We start from the raw sequence: 17,851 nt of genomic DNA on the forward strand, positions 1-17,851 counted from the left end.
GCATATTAATTCACATCCGCATCCGCATCCGTAGTTGTGATAAACTGAACATCCGCCTCCGCATCCGCACCCGCATTTGTGGTGAAATATACATCCGCATCCGTATCCGCACTCTACAGAGGATGTGTGGATGTGGATGTGTTTTGTGTATTGCACAACCTATAGATTATAGAGTAATATATAGACACGCAGTTACAGATTAGCAGAGTAGTAGAGTACTGCCTGGTGCTTAGAGACTTAGAGTTCAGACAGCTTACAAATGTGGAGTAAATTTATTGATGAGTGTCTAATGAATTAATTATCTAGTAAAACTAAAGCAAATAATATCACAGATTAATTTCCTTTCAAACATACACAACATAATGTGTCTAGAATTTAGGGGAAGGTCAGGAGAAGGGGGCGAATATTACTTAGTGACTATGAAGTACAATACATAGTAAATAAACTGCAAACTGTGAATGGTGGAATGTTAGATACTTAGTAACGACAGATGAGTGAGTCGCTGTGTGTGTGTGTGTGTGTGTGTGTGTGTGTGTGTGTGTGTGTGTGTGTGTGTGTGTGTGTGTGTGAGAAGGGTGAAGAGGGAGATAGAGAGGAGGCTTATCACCCTTGCTTGTCACCTTCACCCCGATGCCTTACTGCTGGAGAGAGAGAGAGAGAGAGACTTAAATACTTTCAAAGAGAAAAGTATCAACTATGAAGACACCATTCGAACTCATTTGGCAGTAATTTGGCTCTCCCACCTTGTTTTTATTTGTTACTTCTCCTGTCTGCATGGTCTGACACTTATTTTTTTTTTTTTTTTTTTTTTTTTTTTTTGGGGGGGTCCTCTTGGTGAGAACGTTTGACGTTAAAACATCCGCATCCGCGAGGATGTCATATTTTGATATCCGCATCCGCATTTTAGTAGAGACTGATATCCGCATTCACATTTGCATCCGCAAAATGACATCCACATATACATCCGCACCCGCGGATGTCTGAAATTCGACATCCGATACATCTCTAATATATATATATATATATATATATATATATAGTATATATGTATCTATATATGTAAATATGTATCTATATATATATATATATATATATATATATAGTATATATGTATCTATATATGTAAATATGTATCTATATATATATATGTATATATATATAAATGTATATGTATATATATATATATACACACATATATATATATATATATATATATATATATATATATATATATATATATATATATACCGGTATGCCTTTCTCTAAACTGAATAAAATCGTGTGACGAAATTCAGATCAAAATTATATAATTGGTCGACGAAGGGAGGTGTACAGTAGGTTGCCGCAACAAACCCTTCAGTGCACAATACTGTTAATACAGTCACGAGCAAAAATTTTTACCCACTCGGAGTTTTTCACGATAAAAATAAAATTATTTGTCTAACATGATAAGGACCTAACTGTAGGCTACACTTCATAGGAAATTATATCACGAACTCGACAAAAAAAAAAGTCATATTAACGTTTTGAGGAGTGTAGCGTGGGTCAAAACTTTTGCTAGTGACTGTAGTTGTATATTGACGTCATGAGGAAAAACTCACTCGGCTGGAGCTGGTAAATGCCTTTGGTAGTCTTGTGGTTATGGCTTGGTGTGTTTGAGATTTTGTGACTGAATTGCTATTTTTACTTAATTCTCTCCGGAACATTTTTCTTCTTTATATATATATATATATATATATATATATATATATATATATATATATATATATATATATATACATATATATATATATATATAATTTTTTTTTTTTTTGCTTTTTTTTTTTTTTTTTTTTTTTTTTTTTAACCATGGTCTCGGATCATGTGATAGGCGCATGATCGACAGATGAGCTTCCCGGAGGAGAGCTCAGAGCTCGTATATGGCCCGGTCTATAGGTAATGTGACTCCACACGTACACACAGTGCAGTGGTAGCGTTCGCGGCCGGCACTACGGCGATCCGGGTTCGAATCCCGCCCAGGGCTGAAATAATTTCAGTCTCGCTGCGCAGACCTCTACCTTCGTGGGAGGGGAGTGGCGTGTGTGTGTCTGTAAGGTCACAGCATTACCCATAGATCTGCCATATATGAGCTCTGAACTCTCCTCTGGGAGGGTAATAGCTCTCGATCAGGAGTCCAACACGTGATCCAAGACAATTATGAATCACATACACAAAGGCAGGCACACACACACACACACACACACACACACACACACACACACACATCAATTCCTTGCCTAAGGGAGCAGAGCGGCGACCGAACTCAAGACCGCTTAGCTAGCAGGCCAAGTCTGCACCACTACAGCAATCCACTGTGTGTCTGTGTATTCACCTATTTGTATTTTACGGGACGAGAGCTACGCTCGTAGTGACCCGCTTTCGTATCTCTCCGCATTCAGTTTATTCTTAAAATCGTGTATAGTTTTGGCATTCGCTGTCTCTCCGTTCAGTTTGTTCCAGACATCAATCACTCTATGTGGGAAGCTATTCTTTTTCAGGTCTCTTCTATAAGTGTCCTTCTTTAGTTTCTTTTCGTGTCCTCTTGTTTCTCTTCTGTCCCACTTCAATAAGTCATCTCTATCGAGGACTTCCATCCCTTTCATAATTCTGTAAATGGTCAATAAATCACCTCTTTCTCTTCTCTGTTCCAATGTTGACAGATGTAATTTCTCCAATCTTTGTTCATATGTCAGATTTGACAGTGTAGGTGTATGCATGTTTTTTCATAATTACTGTATACCCGCGTAATTGGAGCGTGGGGATTTGATGTGTCCGTCGCCCCCACCAGTAATTGCAATATCAACCCTAACCACCACAAAGCATTGTCACTAACCTTGGAATGGCATCCTCAAAACAAAGAACAGTTGTTAGGGTCTTCAGCTAGCTAGCTAGCTAGCTTACACAACGCCCATTCATGCAAAGGTGATTAGCAAAGGGAGACCTTCAGGTCTAGCTGCACCCACACGAGGTTCCTCAGAGGTGAACAAAATTTGGTGGTCATCTTTCGAGTACCCAGTCGGCATAGAAAGGTTTGTTTTGAGTTTTGAGTGAGGTATTTAATGGCTATAACGCGCTGACATGTTTGTTAGCTGTGGAGTACCCTAAGGTGCTGTCCCGGTGCCCCGCCTCTTATCTTCTTATAGCAGCAGACATCTCCCCCTAATTCTTTGATCATTAACACCCCGTTTGAAAACCGATTTACGATATATAACTAAAGATTTAAACCAACTTTGTAACGCCACCTGATCACCATCCTTTCGATGGGATTGCAGTCAACATGGTCTCCATAGACGTCGTCGGCTTCAATCTCCTCCTTCGAGGTCCCTCTTCGACTTCTCAATGCATAGTCGAGGTTGTTAGTCCATCTCTTTCTCGGTCTGGCGACGGGTCTTGGGTTGAATAAGATCACCTCCTGGCGTCAAAAGGGCAGAAGTAGACACTTGTCAGTTAATGACGTCAGCGCACCGAAGAGGGTTATTACATTCTTGTCCTGAAGATGTCACTCATAACTGAATAAAATCGCCTGGCGGTAACCAGAATAAAATTGAAAAGTTCCAATCTGTATGGAAAGTAAGAAAATGGTCCTTATGGAATAGGGAGACACTGGCCTCCGAGAAACCCGCAGACGAACAACCAAGAAAGATGAAGGACGCACTTAAATGGTGTGTCTGTTTTATGCCAGAAGGACATTAGTGCTGGACTTGAAAAAAAAATGTGGTGGGGAGCGAGAGGGGCACTGCGGAGCAAATGTAGGCACCGTCTGCTCGTTAGACCCCCCAAGCGGACATGGGCGGTACCCTCTCGGGGCACCCACGAGTGATGGCACCGCCCATCTCATTTAGTCCAACAGTGCCTCACTTGTGTCGCCGTAAGCTCCAAGTTTCGCTCTGGTGCCGTGATGCGTGGGCATGGGTTCGATTCCTAAGGAGAGTGCCAGTGACCAGCCCGATATTATATATATTGTGTGTGTGTGTGTATGTGTGTGTAAACTAAAAAAAAAAACCATTTGCGCCTTATTGTCGCCGACGAGATGCCAAAAGCAATAATACGAATAACAATGAGGGCTCATCAATCGTATATTTCCTGGAGGAAGAAAAAATATGTCATTTGAAAATCTATATAACATTTGCCCAAGCGGGGAAGCAGCTTACGCAGATATAAGGATGGTGAGGGGAAGACTGGAGAAAGACAATAGAAAATGCGGATGTTATATATATATATATATATATATATATATATATATATATATATAGATAGATAGATAGATAGATAGATAAGGTTTTACGTCACAAACTCCCTCTATCGGAAAGCTAGGACAGCGCCGACTTACAGAGGACTTTGCAGCGTGGAATTTAATAAACCATGCCCTTGGATCACATGAAGAATCGTCACCCCAGACTTCGACAGGGTGACAATTCTTCATGTGGGCCATCCTAGGGTGACAATTCTTCATGTGGGTCATCCTGGGTTTACGATTCTTCGGTTGTATAAGTTGATGACAATAAGCATAACCCCCATTCAACCTAGCCTAGCCTAACCGAACCTAACCTAACCTAACCTAATTTAACTTGTGGGTCATCCTGGGTTTACGATTCTTCGGTTGTATAAGTTGATGGCAATAAGCATAACCCCCATTCAACCTAGCCTAACCGAACCTAACCTAGCCTAACCTAATTTAACTTAGTCTTTACCCCACTGTTGATATTCGGTGTACTGGGGTGACAATTCTTCAGATGAGATCTCATGGTCCTTAAAGGACTTCCCCAGAGGAAGTCCTTTAAGGACCAAACCTTAGTAATAAAACTCCTACGGTTTTTTGGCGTTTACCTCATCACCCTTCCCACTCATATATATATACATATATATAAGTTGTTGTTTTTTTTTCTTCTTCAATGCCTAAATTGCCTATAATTTGTCGCGTCGTTAAAACGAACGAGTGCCACACCTGCGTGCCTCTGGGCCGGATCCGGGAAGCACGTGTGAAGCAGTTCGGGACACACTTGCTGAGCTTTTAGATCCGGGTGGATATGTCAAGCAAGTGTAACTAACAACCTGGTCGTGACGTCATCACAGGGATGATAACAGCCTACAATTTCGTAATGGCGTCATTCCGAATGTACTACCGGATTTTTTTTCTTTTTCTTTTTCTTCTTCGACTTCTTTCTTGTTCTTTGTCTACTTTCTTTTTCTTCTTTATCTCCTCGTGAATCTGACCTCGAGTCCTTTTAAACATGTGGTATTCATTCATTTGTTAATTTGTATATTTATTTGTTGGTTTATTATTTTACTTATTCTCTCTCTTATCTCTCTCCACCCGGATTGATTAAGGAGGTTTCGCCAACACTCCCTCCCTCCCTCCCCCAAACCCCAACCCCAGTGACTAGTTGGCTCTCATATCCAGTCTCTTAGTTCCTTCAGATCAAAAGAAGGGAGGGCGGGACCGCCTCCCTTAGGCCAAAGGTTCTTCGTTCTTTGAGACTTCGATGATTTGCCTCTCGAACTAAGAATATACTTCGAGGACTTCAAATGTCGTGGCTTTCAAACTTTCGAATGACCAGAATGCAGAGTGAGTCAGGGCCGTGAATTGGAGTTCTGATTCACAGTTGCTGTGCAAACAAGATCCCATTCATTCTGAAAATTGGACCAGGCCGTAAACGGCGGCAAGATGCCGGGGGCTTCCGTCGGATTAATAAAATCACTTAGCGGCAGCCAGGATGAAATTCGGAAGAACTATTCCCGCCATCTGTGGGTTCGTTGGGATACTCTCCCTGTAACAGCTGTGGAGGTGTGTACGTGTGTTTCCGGAGCCCTTCAGAGGAATAAAATCATCTGGCGGAAGAGTGGGAGGTTGGGGTGGTCAATTCGTGACTTTTGTGTTCACAAGTTCGATTTTCCACCTCCCCATTCCCTCCCCACCTTTCCATGCTGCTCACATCATCCAAGTCACCGGAGATAGAAGGTCCCTACCAAATGTGCGTGAAAAGATGAGGAGCCCACACCAGGAGGCGCTGAGTAGATGCCCCAGAAGCCGTGACCCTGTTATGCGCTTATGGGACTGTTGCAACAAGTCATTAACAATTACTACAAGGAGTCGGAGAGGAGTGCGGTACTCGAACTCACGATTAGGAGAGCATAAGACCTGTACGCTTCCGATGACGCCACCAGCGTACCAATGAGTAGATTGATTAATATTCATCAGAAGACAAATACAACCCTGGCATGGGTGTGTTCAGTTCTGCTATCGCAACAAGAAATCGGGTAAGAAATTATAGATAAAACATAAAAAATATATCTCGTTACAGTACAGTTTTTCGCACAAATGAAAGAAACTTTAGGATCCTGTTTCTCGACGATGGACTTTGACCGAAAAGGAAAGTGAGAACTGGACCCCACGATTGTTAACAGGAACAGCGGTGACAAATGACCCGAGGCAAGAATGGAACGCGTGGACAATTAGACCATCCTTAGCAACTAACCTCTCGGACATTGCTTTGCTCGGAAGTGCACGTGTTAGTGGTTCCAAGAACACAGGTGTTCAGTCTTGAACATAACGATTTTGTTCAGAGTTCGGACATGGTAGTATATCACGCACACACCTTTTAAAGCTCAAAAGCATATATGCGTGATGTGACGTCACCCGTCTCAAGGTTTAAAGTATTACCAATCATTTTTTAGTGTCGCATATAGTGTCCAGAGAAAATATTTTATGGCAGAGGAATGATACACAAACAACTTGAAAAGAGATTCATTAGTGTAGGATAAATATAAATGCAACTCGAGTTTATCGACTTCCGTTTCCCAACCTTTTCCGACCGCACCCCTGTCGTCATGTCTAAGCAGTCCAGCACCCCTATCTTGTTATTAGAAGGATAAAAGAAAGTGAAGTGTACTGCTTGATGATTTATTTTCTTGATTCCTTAGAACTGAAATAAATTGACAATATTGTTTGTAGAAGAAATAAGAACACAATTGAAAAATAAATTAGCTTGGAAAAAATCAAATATGCTCAACTAGGTAATCATTGACACATATCAGTGTGATTTTTGTGTGCATCACTTCCCAGCACCCCCTATAATTGATTTCAGCACTCCCAGGGGCTGCTAGCACCCTAGGTTGGAAAACTGGTATAGATAATAAGATCAGTTTCTTGTGTTTCCAATAGCTCCACAGTTCAGGTCATTTTACCCGCTCGCCGAGTCATGATCAAAATTAGAAAAAATCTTATGTCGGTAGCCATAATGAATTCCTTAAACATTCCGACTGTGGCCGTGTCAAGATGTCAGGTCAACAGGGTTTGAGGTCATTTTGCTATGAATGCGTGGACAAAAAAAAATTCTTTCGTCTTTTTTTCCTTCTTTTGTTTTTCTTTGCTGTGACCCCCGTCAGACCTTTCTTCGAAATCGAATGAAGCGACGACTTTGGATAGAAACTAAAATATAATTAAATAATAAAAGAGCAGAGTCATCGTAGCAAAGGGTCTTGTTTATGTTTGTGTCCTCTTGTGTGCGAGAGGAACCGTAGAGCAATTCGATAGTCCCAGCTCGATGTTTTTTTTTTTTTTTTTTTTTGTATAATTGTTGGTTTGATTTTCAATATTGGCTACCGCCTTTACAAGGAAGGAAAAAGCCTTGGAATATAGATAGGTTGATTTGAACGGCATTAGGTATCGTTGTGGTTTTAGAAAACGGGGTCAGGGGTCTCCATAGTAATCGAGAAACGGAAATGTAGTTAGGATTATATAATTTCTGACTTTTTTTTATTTACTTAGCTATTCATTGATTTGTTTGTGTGTTTACTTTCTCTGGACATGCCTGAGGGTCAGTGTTGATGGGCGGAGTGGGAAGCAAAGATTGCATGAAGTGTGAAAAATTAGGCGAAGTTCTTAAAAAAAAATGTAGGTGGGGGGGGGGGCTGGCCTTGAATGGAAGTGCACTTAAGGTTGAAGGGAAGCGGGGATTGTTTAGACTTAGGAAGTGGGACGTCGGGGTGGTTGGGAGAGAGGAAGTTGAGACACAGCGTAGCGGCGTGTAACAGTCGGGTCCCGGGAACCGCACAGTGCGTTTGTTGTCCGGCATTCACCCACGCACGCGCACAGACAGTAGACGTGAGGAAGAAGCGTAGTGCCAACAGGCAAGGGTTTTGGGGGTGGGAATCCAGTGCTGGGTGGGATCTACGTGCACTTTGCCACGCGGGACGAACAGTGAGCGACAAGGGACGCCGCATCCCGAACGGCGGGGATCTTGTCGTCGAGCGACGTTTTCTGTTTGAATAGTAACTGTAACGGTCGCTGTAGACGTCGTCGGTGTTCGTGATAATGTCGCTCGAAATATGAAGTTGATTTTTTTTTCTTTAATATTGAAACTGTTTAATCGGGAATAACTTTGTCGAAAATGTTGTGAGTAAACCTTGTTAAGGAGGATTGTTATATAAAACCGAATATAACTTGCGAAGTATAATCATAAACGGGTGTAAGTGATGAAAAAGAAATAAAGCAATGTGGAGTTCTGTTGACAGGCCCAATCATTGCATGAAGCGAGAAATGACTATGCATTGGTAGTGCCTACTAACGGACACAGAAACAGTGGATTTTAGTCTCCCCCATCCCCGCCACCCACTTCCCTACATATGGAATGCATTTCGTGCGCATGCGTGCCTCAGAGACGTACACATACTTTTGCGGTTACTCACTATTGCGGGTGATTTTTTTAATGTTTATCTAGTTCAGTTTTCATTATTTATCAAGACAACACGTAGGGACGTGTGTATATGTGTTTCCGCAATCTGTTTTTACTTAGTTGTAATATACAGGGTAAGTTTTGTGTGTGTGTGTGTGTGTCTGTCTGTCTGTCTGTCAGATGCCGTGTTTGGTGAGCCCATCATCCCCTCCTCAGTGGGTGTGGTGGTGGTGATGGTGCAAACATACAGGCTCAAAGTTGGAGAAAATCATCAGTCGGTTGTGTTCTTTATATTCTCAGTGAACTGGTGAACGGCATATGCGTTTGACGTTTAAAACGTTCAAATCTGAAGAAATTACGTCTCCAGTTGAACGAAAGGGGGGGGACGTTCCGTGAAGCCAGTACCAAATATTTCAAGCCATTACTGCACCCCTTAAGCAAGAGGATGTTTGTGTATGTGCGTATGGTCACAACATTGCCCATAGATTGTTTTTTATACGAGCTCTGAGCTCTCAGTCGGAAAGGTAGCACACGTCCACCACGTGATCCAATATAAGTGGTTTTATTAAACATTTTGTGAATCACTTGTTTTCGTGATTTATTCGCACACACACCACATGACTCAACGGCGCAGTGGTTAGAGTTCCCGGCTGCCACTACAGCGGTCCGGGTTCGAATCCCGCCCAGAACTGAATTTTTTCAGTATCACTGCGCTGCGGGTCGTTACTCCAACTCTCGTGGGCGGGGAGTTGTGTGTGTGTGTGCGTGTAAGGTCACAGCATTACCCACAGATCGGTCATATATGAGCTCTGAGCTCTCTTCCGTGAGGGAAATAGCTGTCGATCAGGAGTCCAACACATGATTCAAGACCATGATGAATCACACACATACAGGAGCGCGTAGTTGGCTACCCTCGTCGTGTTTGTAGAAGAAAAACTGTGTGTAATTTATATCGGATCACGTGCTGGACTCGTGATTGAATGAATACTCTTGTAGATTGGAGTTTTATAATTAGTATTGTCAGATCTATTGGAAATTATGTGACTACCCACACATACACATGTATACACCATCCCATTTTCAATATCGTAATGCGTTTCAAGTTTTGAGTGGGTGTCGATATCGATTTCTCAGAATTGTCAGGCCGAGTTAATATCCACTACAGCAGCATTGTGTGTTTGTGTGTGCGTGTGTAATAGGCTCGTCAATCCCTGGGGGACTGGAGAGGAAGGAGCCACTCGTCCTGGCATCCGATATACTCTACTGTATTGCACTTTCTTGGCATTCAGAGGCGACCCCCGGTTGGTAACACATCATCATCATCATCATGCAGTGGCAGGAGGAAGCAAGAGGACGAGGTGGTAACTGTCTTGCCTCCGCACGCAAAATAATTCCTTTGCGATGCCCATGAGGAAATGAGGGGGGAATGAGATAGGCTCAGGGCTTTGTTCAACCAATAACTGAGAATGTTTCGCCTATGTGTATGGATATTGGGTCTGTGTACGTGTGTGAACAATATATATATATATATATATATATATATATATATATATGTATGTATGTATGTTGAAATATGTATGACAGAATGAGTGGGAAGGGTGATGAGGTAAACGCCAAAAAACCGTCCTTTAAGGACGAAACGTTAGTAATAAAACTACGGTTTTTTTGTTTACCTCATCACCCTTCCCACTCCTTTAGAGTGGTAGCAATACCCAACTCGTTGGTCTTCGCGCTCTCGCAAAAAGTATCGAGTACTTACAAATTGCGTGCGTGTGTGTGTATATGTATGTATGTATACACGTTCGCTGGTGTGGTGAGGTTCATATCGGTGGTATTTAGTTATCGAAGAGGCTATATTCCACGATAAGGTTACGGATATTATCGTCACCGTTTATTATCGGGTTGATAGTCGCCCAGGAATACCACGTCGACGTGTCAGTCACGCACAGTCTACCCGATGGTATAGAAAGCGTCCGCGCGCACGCGCGCGTGTGTGTACATATTAGTGTAAGGTTTGTGTTGCATCTTCAGAAGGCGCGTTCCCTCCGCCGTCCGTGCCGTCGAGTGTCTAAAACTCGTCAACGTTGCGTGAGAAGTGGTCGGGGTGAAAAAAAGTGGACATTTTATTGACCGGAGAGACGAAGAAAGGGAACTGCTATTGAATCGGCCCTTGGCGCCCGAAGCCACGGCACAGGTCATTGAAAGGCCCGTCACGTCCCCCTCGAAGTCCAAGAAGGAAGAAGCGGGAGAAAGAGAAGGACCTCGCCACGCCGCAGGCTCTCAAGGGCGACCTCCCCCTCTCCCGCCTCTACCAGTCAGCAGCGTCCTCGCCCGGAAGTGGTGGTTGGGACCATGTTCCTGTACAGCAGGCATGTGAGTTTGTGGGGGGATAAGTTTCCGTACAGTGGGTGGGTGTGGTATGGCCAGGAAGTTCAACCCCCTCCCCTCTCTCTCTCTCTCTCTCTCTCTCTCTCGTGTCATGTACCGTTGGGAGAACAGTTCAACGCATTCTTGTGATGGGGAACTGAAGTGTTCACCACCATGGACTTAGATCACGTTGGACACGTGACCGACAGCTATTACCTTCCCGGGTGAGAGCTCATATATGAACGATCCATGGGTACCGTGACTTTACATAAACACACACACACACATACACTCACGCACACACACACACATACACTCACGCGCGCGCGCACACACACACACACATACACTCACGCGCGCGCGCACACACACACACATACACACAATAAATCCCCGGATTGCAGAGCAGTGATACTGAAAGTATTTCAGCACAGGGCGGTATTCGAACACAGACCGCTGGAGTAGCTTTGCGAACACTACCACTGCGGCGTCGAGTCGTGTGTGTGTGTATGCTATCATACTAACAACGTGTGCTACATTGCGTCGTAGGTCAAATACGACACTGTGTGCTTTGGCGTTTCTATCCAGTTTTCACCATCATCGATTTAAAAAAAAAAAAGTCAGAACTCTGGGTAGCCTAGGACGCTTGGGACACGAGAGCATTAGGTGGGCGTTTGGGCTACGGAATAAAATACTGCATTTTTGTATTAATCTTGCATATGTATATATATATATATATATATATATATATATATAATATATGTCATGTTAGGTTTAGTTAAGTTTTATTAGGTTTGGTTAGGGTCATTATAAGAAATAAATATATAGAAAAGCACTCCTATTTTGTCCCGTGGCCCAAACGTCCAAGACTCTCCAGATATATACTCTATGGATTTTGGTCATTCAAACACCAAAGTTGTTTTCGTTCTCTATCCTCTGAACCAGCACTTCTATCCCTCAGAACAGTATGGTCTTGCCGTTAACCATAACAAAATCTGTTGGACTTCTTTCACACGGATCTACATTTTTCGCCTTGCGCCGTCCACGACATGACGCGGTGCTCCCAATTAACCATGGGTGCTATGGACGCTCTCACACGTGGTCGTGGTTGTGAGGTGTGAAAGCATTCATAGACACTCATGGTTATTTGAGATCATGGCGTGTCGTGGACGGCGCATGGCGAGAAGTCGGTAAGTGCGAAACACGCCTAAAGCCTCGTTTACACGGGGCCAAGTTGAGAGCAGTCAAGCACGCAAGTTACTTGTTATGTGTAAACTTCTGCTTGACAGAAAATCGGGCAGGTTGACCTTTTTTTTTGTCAAACAGACGTTTACACACGGCAAGTCACTTGCACGTTAGGTTTGCCTCTCAACTTGCCCCGTGTAAATGAGGCTTGCAGGTTTGGTTATATCGCGGAGGACTGTTGGTGACCTCACTGTCAGGTGTAGTTTGAGGTTCTGGAGATTGGAAAGAGGTTTGTCTGGTCAGTGGAGTTATCTCTTTGTCATCGATTATACCACAGGGTCGCGGTTCTCCAACATGTTGATACTACATTCTCTCTCTCTCTCTCTCTCCCACGTTCTCACTCTTCCGTCATCTTGATCTGCCCTCCAGTGGCGATTCTGGGGAGGGGCCTGGGGGCCATGCCCCCCAGTTTTTCAGCTGGCCCCCTAGCTTTTTTGCATATCCTATTTTTAAATTACACACACACACACACACCTTGGTAAATACTACTGCGGTACCGACCCCGTAACGGCGTCATACGCAGTGGCGATTCTAGGGGGGGGGGCATGCCCCCCAGTTTTTCAGCTGGCCCTCCCACTTTCATAGTCCTAGAATCGCCACTGCTGCCCTCCGTCCCCAAAACATGTTTTCAGGAACTTTGTATACACTTTTAGAGAATAAAAGACCTGGGGTGTAATTTAAATAAGTATACGAGTTCATGTAGATAGGTCTTGACTTTTATTATTTTTATTGTTATCATGGGGGTCAAGCATAACCAGCCTAAACACTAAACAAATTACAATTGTAAAGTAACAGAAAACAGTGACGTTGTTGATATTGCAGAGGAAAGTCACATTTTTGCAGTGTTCTTCGGGAAGGTGGTGAACGCTGCGTAGAACGAGCTTCAGCTGGTCCCAGGTGATTCTATTCATCCTGGCCCGGCCGGAAAACTGGCCCTGTTCTGGGCGGAATTCACAACCGAATATTTTTATTTTATTGTTGTTATTTATTGTTTTATCTTTTATTTATTTATTTGATTATTTTTATGGGGGGAGGTGGTACCTTGATAATTTGTATAAAGTGAGGCAATGATGGTGGAAAAGAGAAATTAATTAGGTGGCAAAGTTTGTAATGAAACAGTACAGTCATTGTGTGTTCGGGTGGAGGCGAGGACGTGGATTGCTGTCAGGATTTTATCTTTCCTTTAATTTTATTTATTTCATTCAGTTGTTTATTAATTTTTAATTTATTTGTTTACTTCCATAGTCATGAGGATTATGTTCGCAGTGATGAGTATTTTGACAGTTGAGGGGAGGGGAGGAAAATCTGTCCAATCTCGTCAAGGGAGCCGACGGCGGGGGACTGAATGTCAACCCGCCAACGGCCCGGACGCAGCAAATTGGCGGGCTCCCGGGCCAATGGGATTCTTCCCTTTGCCAATTCCCTGCTGGAGGACCGACAGCTTCCTACCGTTTCCTGCGGCGTGCTGACGCGGAGATGGTCATTGCTGTCACTGTCGTTGTTATCATCTCTAATGACAAGTGAAAGTGATGTTAGATAATGTCGAGGGAGTTATATAAACAAACTACGCTCGCCATGTTCAGTCAGTGTCGTCGTTGTTATGTCGACGTTTTGGAAATCCCTGTCGATATTTGGCGGTGCTTCTGCCATCGCAACCTAAACAGGTCTTAAAATAACCTATATGTAACATGAAAAAGTCGGATGGCACGTCTGTTTCGGTAATACCGCCGCCTTGGTTTACCATACCGCATTTATTATGTCCAGAATTATATATATGTATATATATATATATATATTTTTTATATATATATGTATATGTATATATATATATATATATATATATATATATATATATATATATATGTATAAGAAAAATGGGTATCTGGAGATGGACGGATAGGCCGTGTGAAGGATTGATTTGCATACGGTACTATATGGAGCAATGGAACAGATGTTTTAATTTCGAAGGAAAGAGGAACCTAAGTGTTATTGATGGGGATTAGATGTTACGAATATGAATAGTAGAGTGAAATGTGGAGGTGAAATTGGAAAGAAACATGTCGGATAGGCCTTTCCACACACCTCCCCCCCCCCTCTCTCTCTCCCTTTTATTTGCTCGATGGTGCGATGGTACCTCTCTCAACAGCTAATTCAGCGATCCGAGTTCGAGTGTTTCCATGGTTGAGCAGATTTCAGCTCTGCTGCTCTACGAACCAGCTCTCCAACTCTGGTGAGCAAGGAGATGGTTGTGTATCGTCGTCGTCATGTCTATAACTTTTTCTTCGGTGTTTAATGTTTTTAATTGTAGTCCATGTTGAGGTTTGCACCCGAAGGTGGCTAGTGAGTCCAATTCAGGATTTGAAGGATCTTCTGTAAGTTGGGATAGTTGTTCCTTGGAGATCTGGGTTTGGTTGGAATTACTTTTCATTCCTCCTTTTTAGCTTTTCTTCCAGCTCTTCACATTGTGACAAGTTGATGAAGGTGGAAAAAGAAGTCACGGGTCTAGTTCCGAGTTCCTGGGTTTATTCCTGACCGGTTTCGCTCTATGCTTCTCTGAAGAAGCATAGAGCGAAACCGGTCAGGAATAAACTCAGGAACTCGGAACTAGACCCGTGACTTCTATTTCCACCTTCATCAACATGTGTATGTGTTTAAGGCACACCCTTACCCATGGATTGAGCCATATATAGATCGTGGTCTCTCATTTGCGAGGGTAATAGGGTAATTCTCTGTGTCAGATCAACAAGTGCCTAACACCCTCATCTCCGATTTTGCTGATATTTGTTTTTTAGGTAGTTTTAGGGCTCTAAACATATTTAAGAAATTTTGAGGTCAATCTGAACAACCATTGAGGAGGGAGATATGACTTCAGATATTTTGAGGTCATATGAGAGGTCACTAACATTTGACAACCAATGACTAGGGTGATAAAAGTCGTAGTTATATATATATATATATATATATATATATATATATAATATATATATATAATGAGAAAAAGACAAGGAATCCAAGTATCAGAGTTTTACAACTAGGTTGAAATATAAAAAAAATCCCATCTAGCAGATATTTGAGGTCAAGATTTGGCCACTGGGGTATCATAATTAAAAATATATATCAGGTATAGATGAGAAAAATGAAGGCATAAGCTTTGACTCTTAGAATCAGTAAACAAAAGTTTCTTTATGCTAGTATTTTTTATATAATTAACATATAAATGTGAAAAATATGTACACTTGATGGACAGTGTATAAGTATGGCACTCATGTGTTAATTATATGAAAAATACTAGCATAAGAAATTACTGATTCTAATAGCCAAAGCTCTCATATGACCTCAAAATATCTGAAGTCATATCTCCTGAACCGTTGTTCAGGTTGACCTTAAGATTTCTGAAATATGTTTAGAGCCCTAAAACTACCTATAAACCAAATTTCAATAATATTGGTGAGATGAGTGTTTATTTGAATACCTCAATAGCTATATATTTTAAGTCCAACACATGATCCAAAATGGTGGTGAATCAGGGTTAGACAGTGAATATTTTCTCAAACCACTCACTTGTGATTCTTGAAGCTCTAGCATGTATGGCTTCATAGACACAAAGTAAGATTGTAGAATCCCATCAACAAAGGATCTACCCAATATTGATAATAATTGTTGTGATTTCACTGACTAGAAACCTGTAAACCCCCAGGTGGTCCACAGGAATTTCCTAATAGGTTTCTCTTGAAAGAAATTTTCAATTGTTATCTGTTTTGTATGGGTCTGTTGGTACCGTATTTTCCGGCTTAAAATGCGCATCGGGTTATAATGCGCACCCATGCACTTCGTTATCTCAGTACACAGATAGCGCGCACCGACGTATAACGCGCATGCCCGATCGCATTTGTCTATAACGCAGTTTTACCTCGGCATTTTTCATTGGCTAGAGCCACCGCTGGGAAATCTGTTGATTTGTCACTAAATTAAGTGTCAGTTTAGGCATCAATCAGGACACAACTAAGAAAAAGTCGGAACTACATGTACCGGTATATGACTCATGTTGTGCGTTGGTCCCTTATTACTTTGTAGCTTAAATAGTTTGTAGGAAATATGATCTAAAAAAAGTTGATTGAAAGTAAAATATACAGAAAAATTTCGGGATTTTTACAGAAAATTTTCATTTTATATCTTGAGGAAATAATTCGTCTTTACCATTTTTTATTTAATACTGAAACAAACTACAGACTGTCGTTTTAGCTTTGAACCTGCAATGACAGTGGTGAAATAGGACAGTCTCTCATCGAGGTGAAGTTTAGTTAATATAACTCCCGAAAGAGGGTGTTGTAGTCAGGTGTTTGACACGAGTTTATGAACGGCCGCAACGGAATTTGTACCATACCTAAAGTGAAGCAACAAAGTCAACATATAAATTCAAACTAAGATGCTGTGAAAATGGGCAAATATCATGAATATTGATCATGTTTCATGGTGTTTAGGCCTGTTGAAACATGAAAAATAAGATTCGATAGATACCTACCTATACCAAATATCTATATGCGGTAGCCCATGCTGGCGTATTCTTTCATGTCACCATGACTGTTCTTCTTGTTCTCACGGAACGTCACGGAGAAGTGTGCCTCCCGACTTTGTGACGGCCAACATCGTCACGTGGTTGTGAAAAAAATTACACACACAGCCGCAGAATTTTTATCGTAGGCCGTAGATAATGCGCACCACCGGATAACGCGCACCCCCCATTTTTAGGCCCTTCCAACGGAAAAAAGTCGCGCACTATACGCCGGAAAATACGGTATGTCTAGCTGTTGTGAGGAAGGGACCACTGGTCCTCTGCTCTTTTATGTTAATGGTTAGAAAAAGATAGTCATAGATGACTGGGAGGTCTTGAACACAGGTCTTCACCCCATAGGGAGATGAAGAAGTAGATAGGATTTTGAGACTTGTGGCAGGAAAATCAGATTTGAAGATGAGCAGCAGTGAAATCAGTCCTGTACAATTACCCATCATTGGTCCTGCTAACCATTAAGGTCAATAAAAAAGAATACTGACAGTTCCATTTTGGACTCAAAACCATTAGAGGCAATAAAAACCCATTCAACTCCGATGACAAGATGTCCATTTGGTCAAATACTCAAAGCGAGGACTGACGGAAAGGGTGATGCAAAATTTTTTTTTTTATCCAATGACAAGACATCTTGTCATCAGTTTAATCTGTGCCATAACACTTATCAAAAGTAGAATGAAAGAAGAAAATCAATGTCGATGAGTCATGACTTGTATTGAGGTTGCTGAGTATGCTGGTGTTGATTCATAAAGTTTACTATCAACCTTACAGAACCAAATATAGCCAGCACTACCATTCCCAGTCAGTGGAAAGCTCAAGACTGAATGGGATATGATTTGAGCTAGTTAGGATAATTTAGGATAATATGAATTGTTTGTTTTTATTTAACAATTGTCTTCCTTGTGAGGAGGAAAAAGCCAATTGGTATATACAAGTATATAGATACAAATGATCCTTG

General features: G+C 42.0%; 1 protein-coding gene across 13 annotated transcripts in view; it reads left to right on the forward strand.

The window, feature by feature from the left end:
* The window catches only part of LOC143035200 (guanine nucleotide-binding protein subunit gamma-1-like), a 93,094-nt gene that overhangs the window by 61,123 nt on the left and 14,120 nt on the right, over window positions 1–17,851 (forward strand). For 2 of the 13 annotated variants that reach the window (XM_076201901.1, XM_076201900.1), the window contains exons 1-2: window positions 8,026–8,143; window positions 10,746–11,087. The exons of the other annotated variants lie outside the window; for them this stretch is intronic. In XM_076201901.1, coding sequence (XP_076058016.1) covers window positions 11,067–11,087 — 21 coding nt within the window. In that variant the 5' untranslated portion in view covers window positions 8,026–8,143; window positions 10,746–11,066. Of the gene's footprint in view, window positions 1–8,025; window positions 8,144–10,745; window positions 11,088–17,851 lie in introns of those variants that run through there. 13 annotated transcript variants of the gene reach the window in all.

Source organism: Oratosquilla oratoria, chromosome 18 (genome assembly GCF_046742065.1).
Source record: "Oratosquilla oratoria isolate Oo_2021 chromosome 18, ASM4674206v1, whole genome shotgun sequence".
Lineage (NCBI taxonomy): Eukaryota > Metazoa > Arthropoda > Malacostraca > Stomatopoda > Squillidae > Oratosquilla > Oratosquilla oratoria.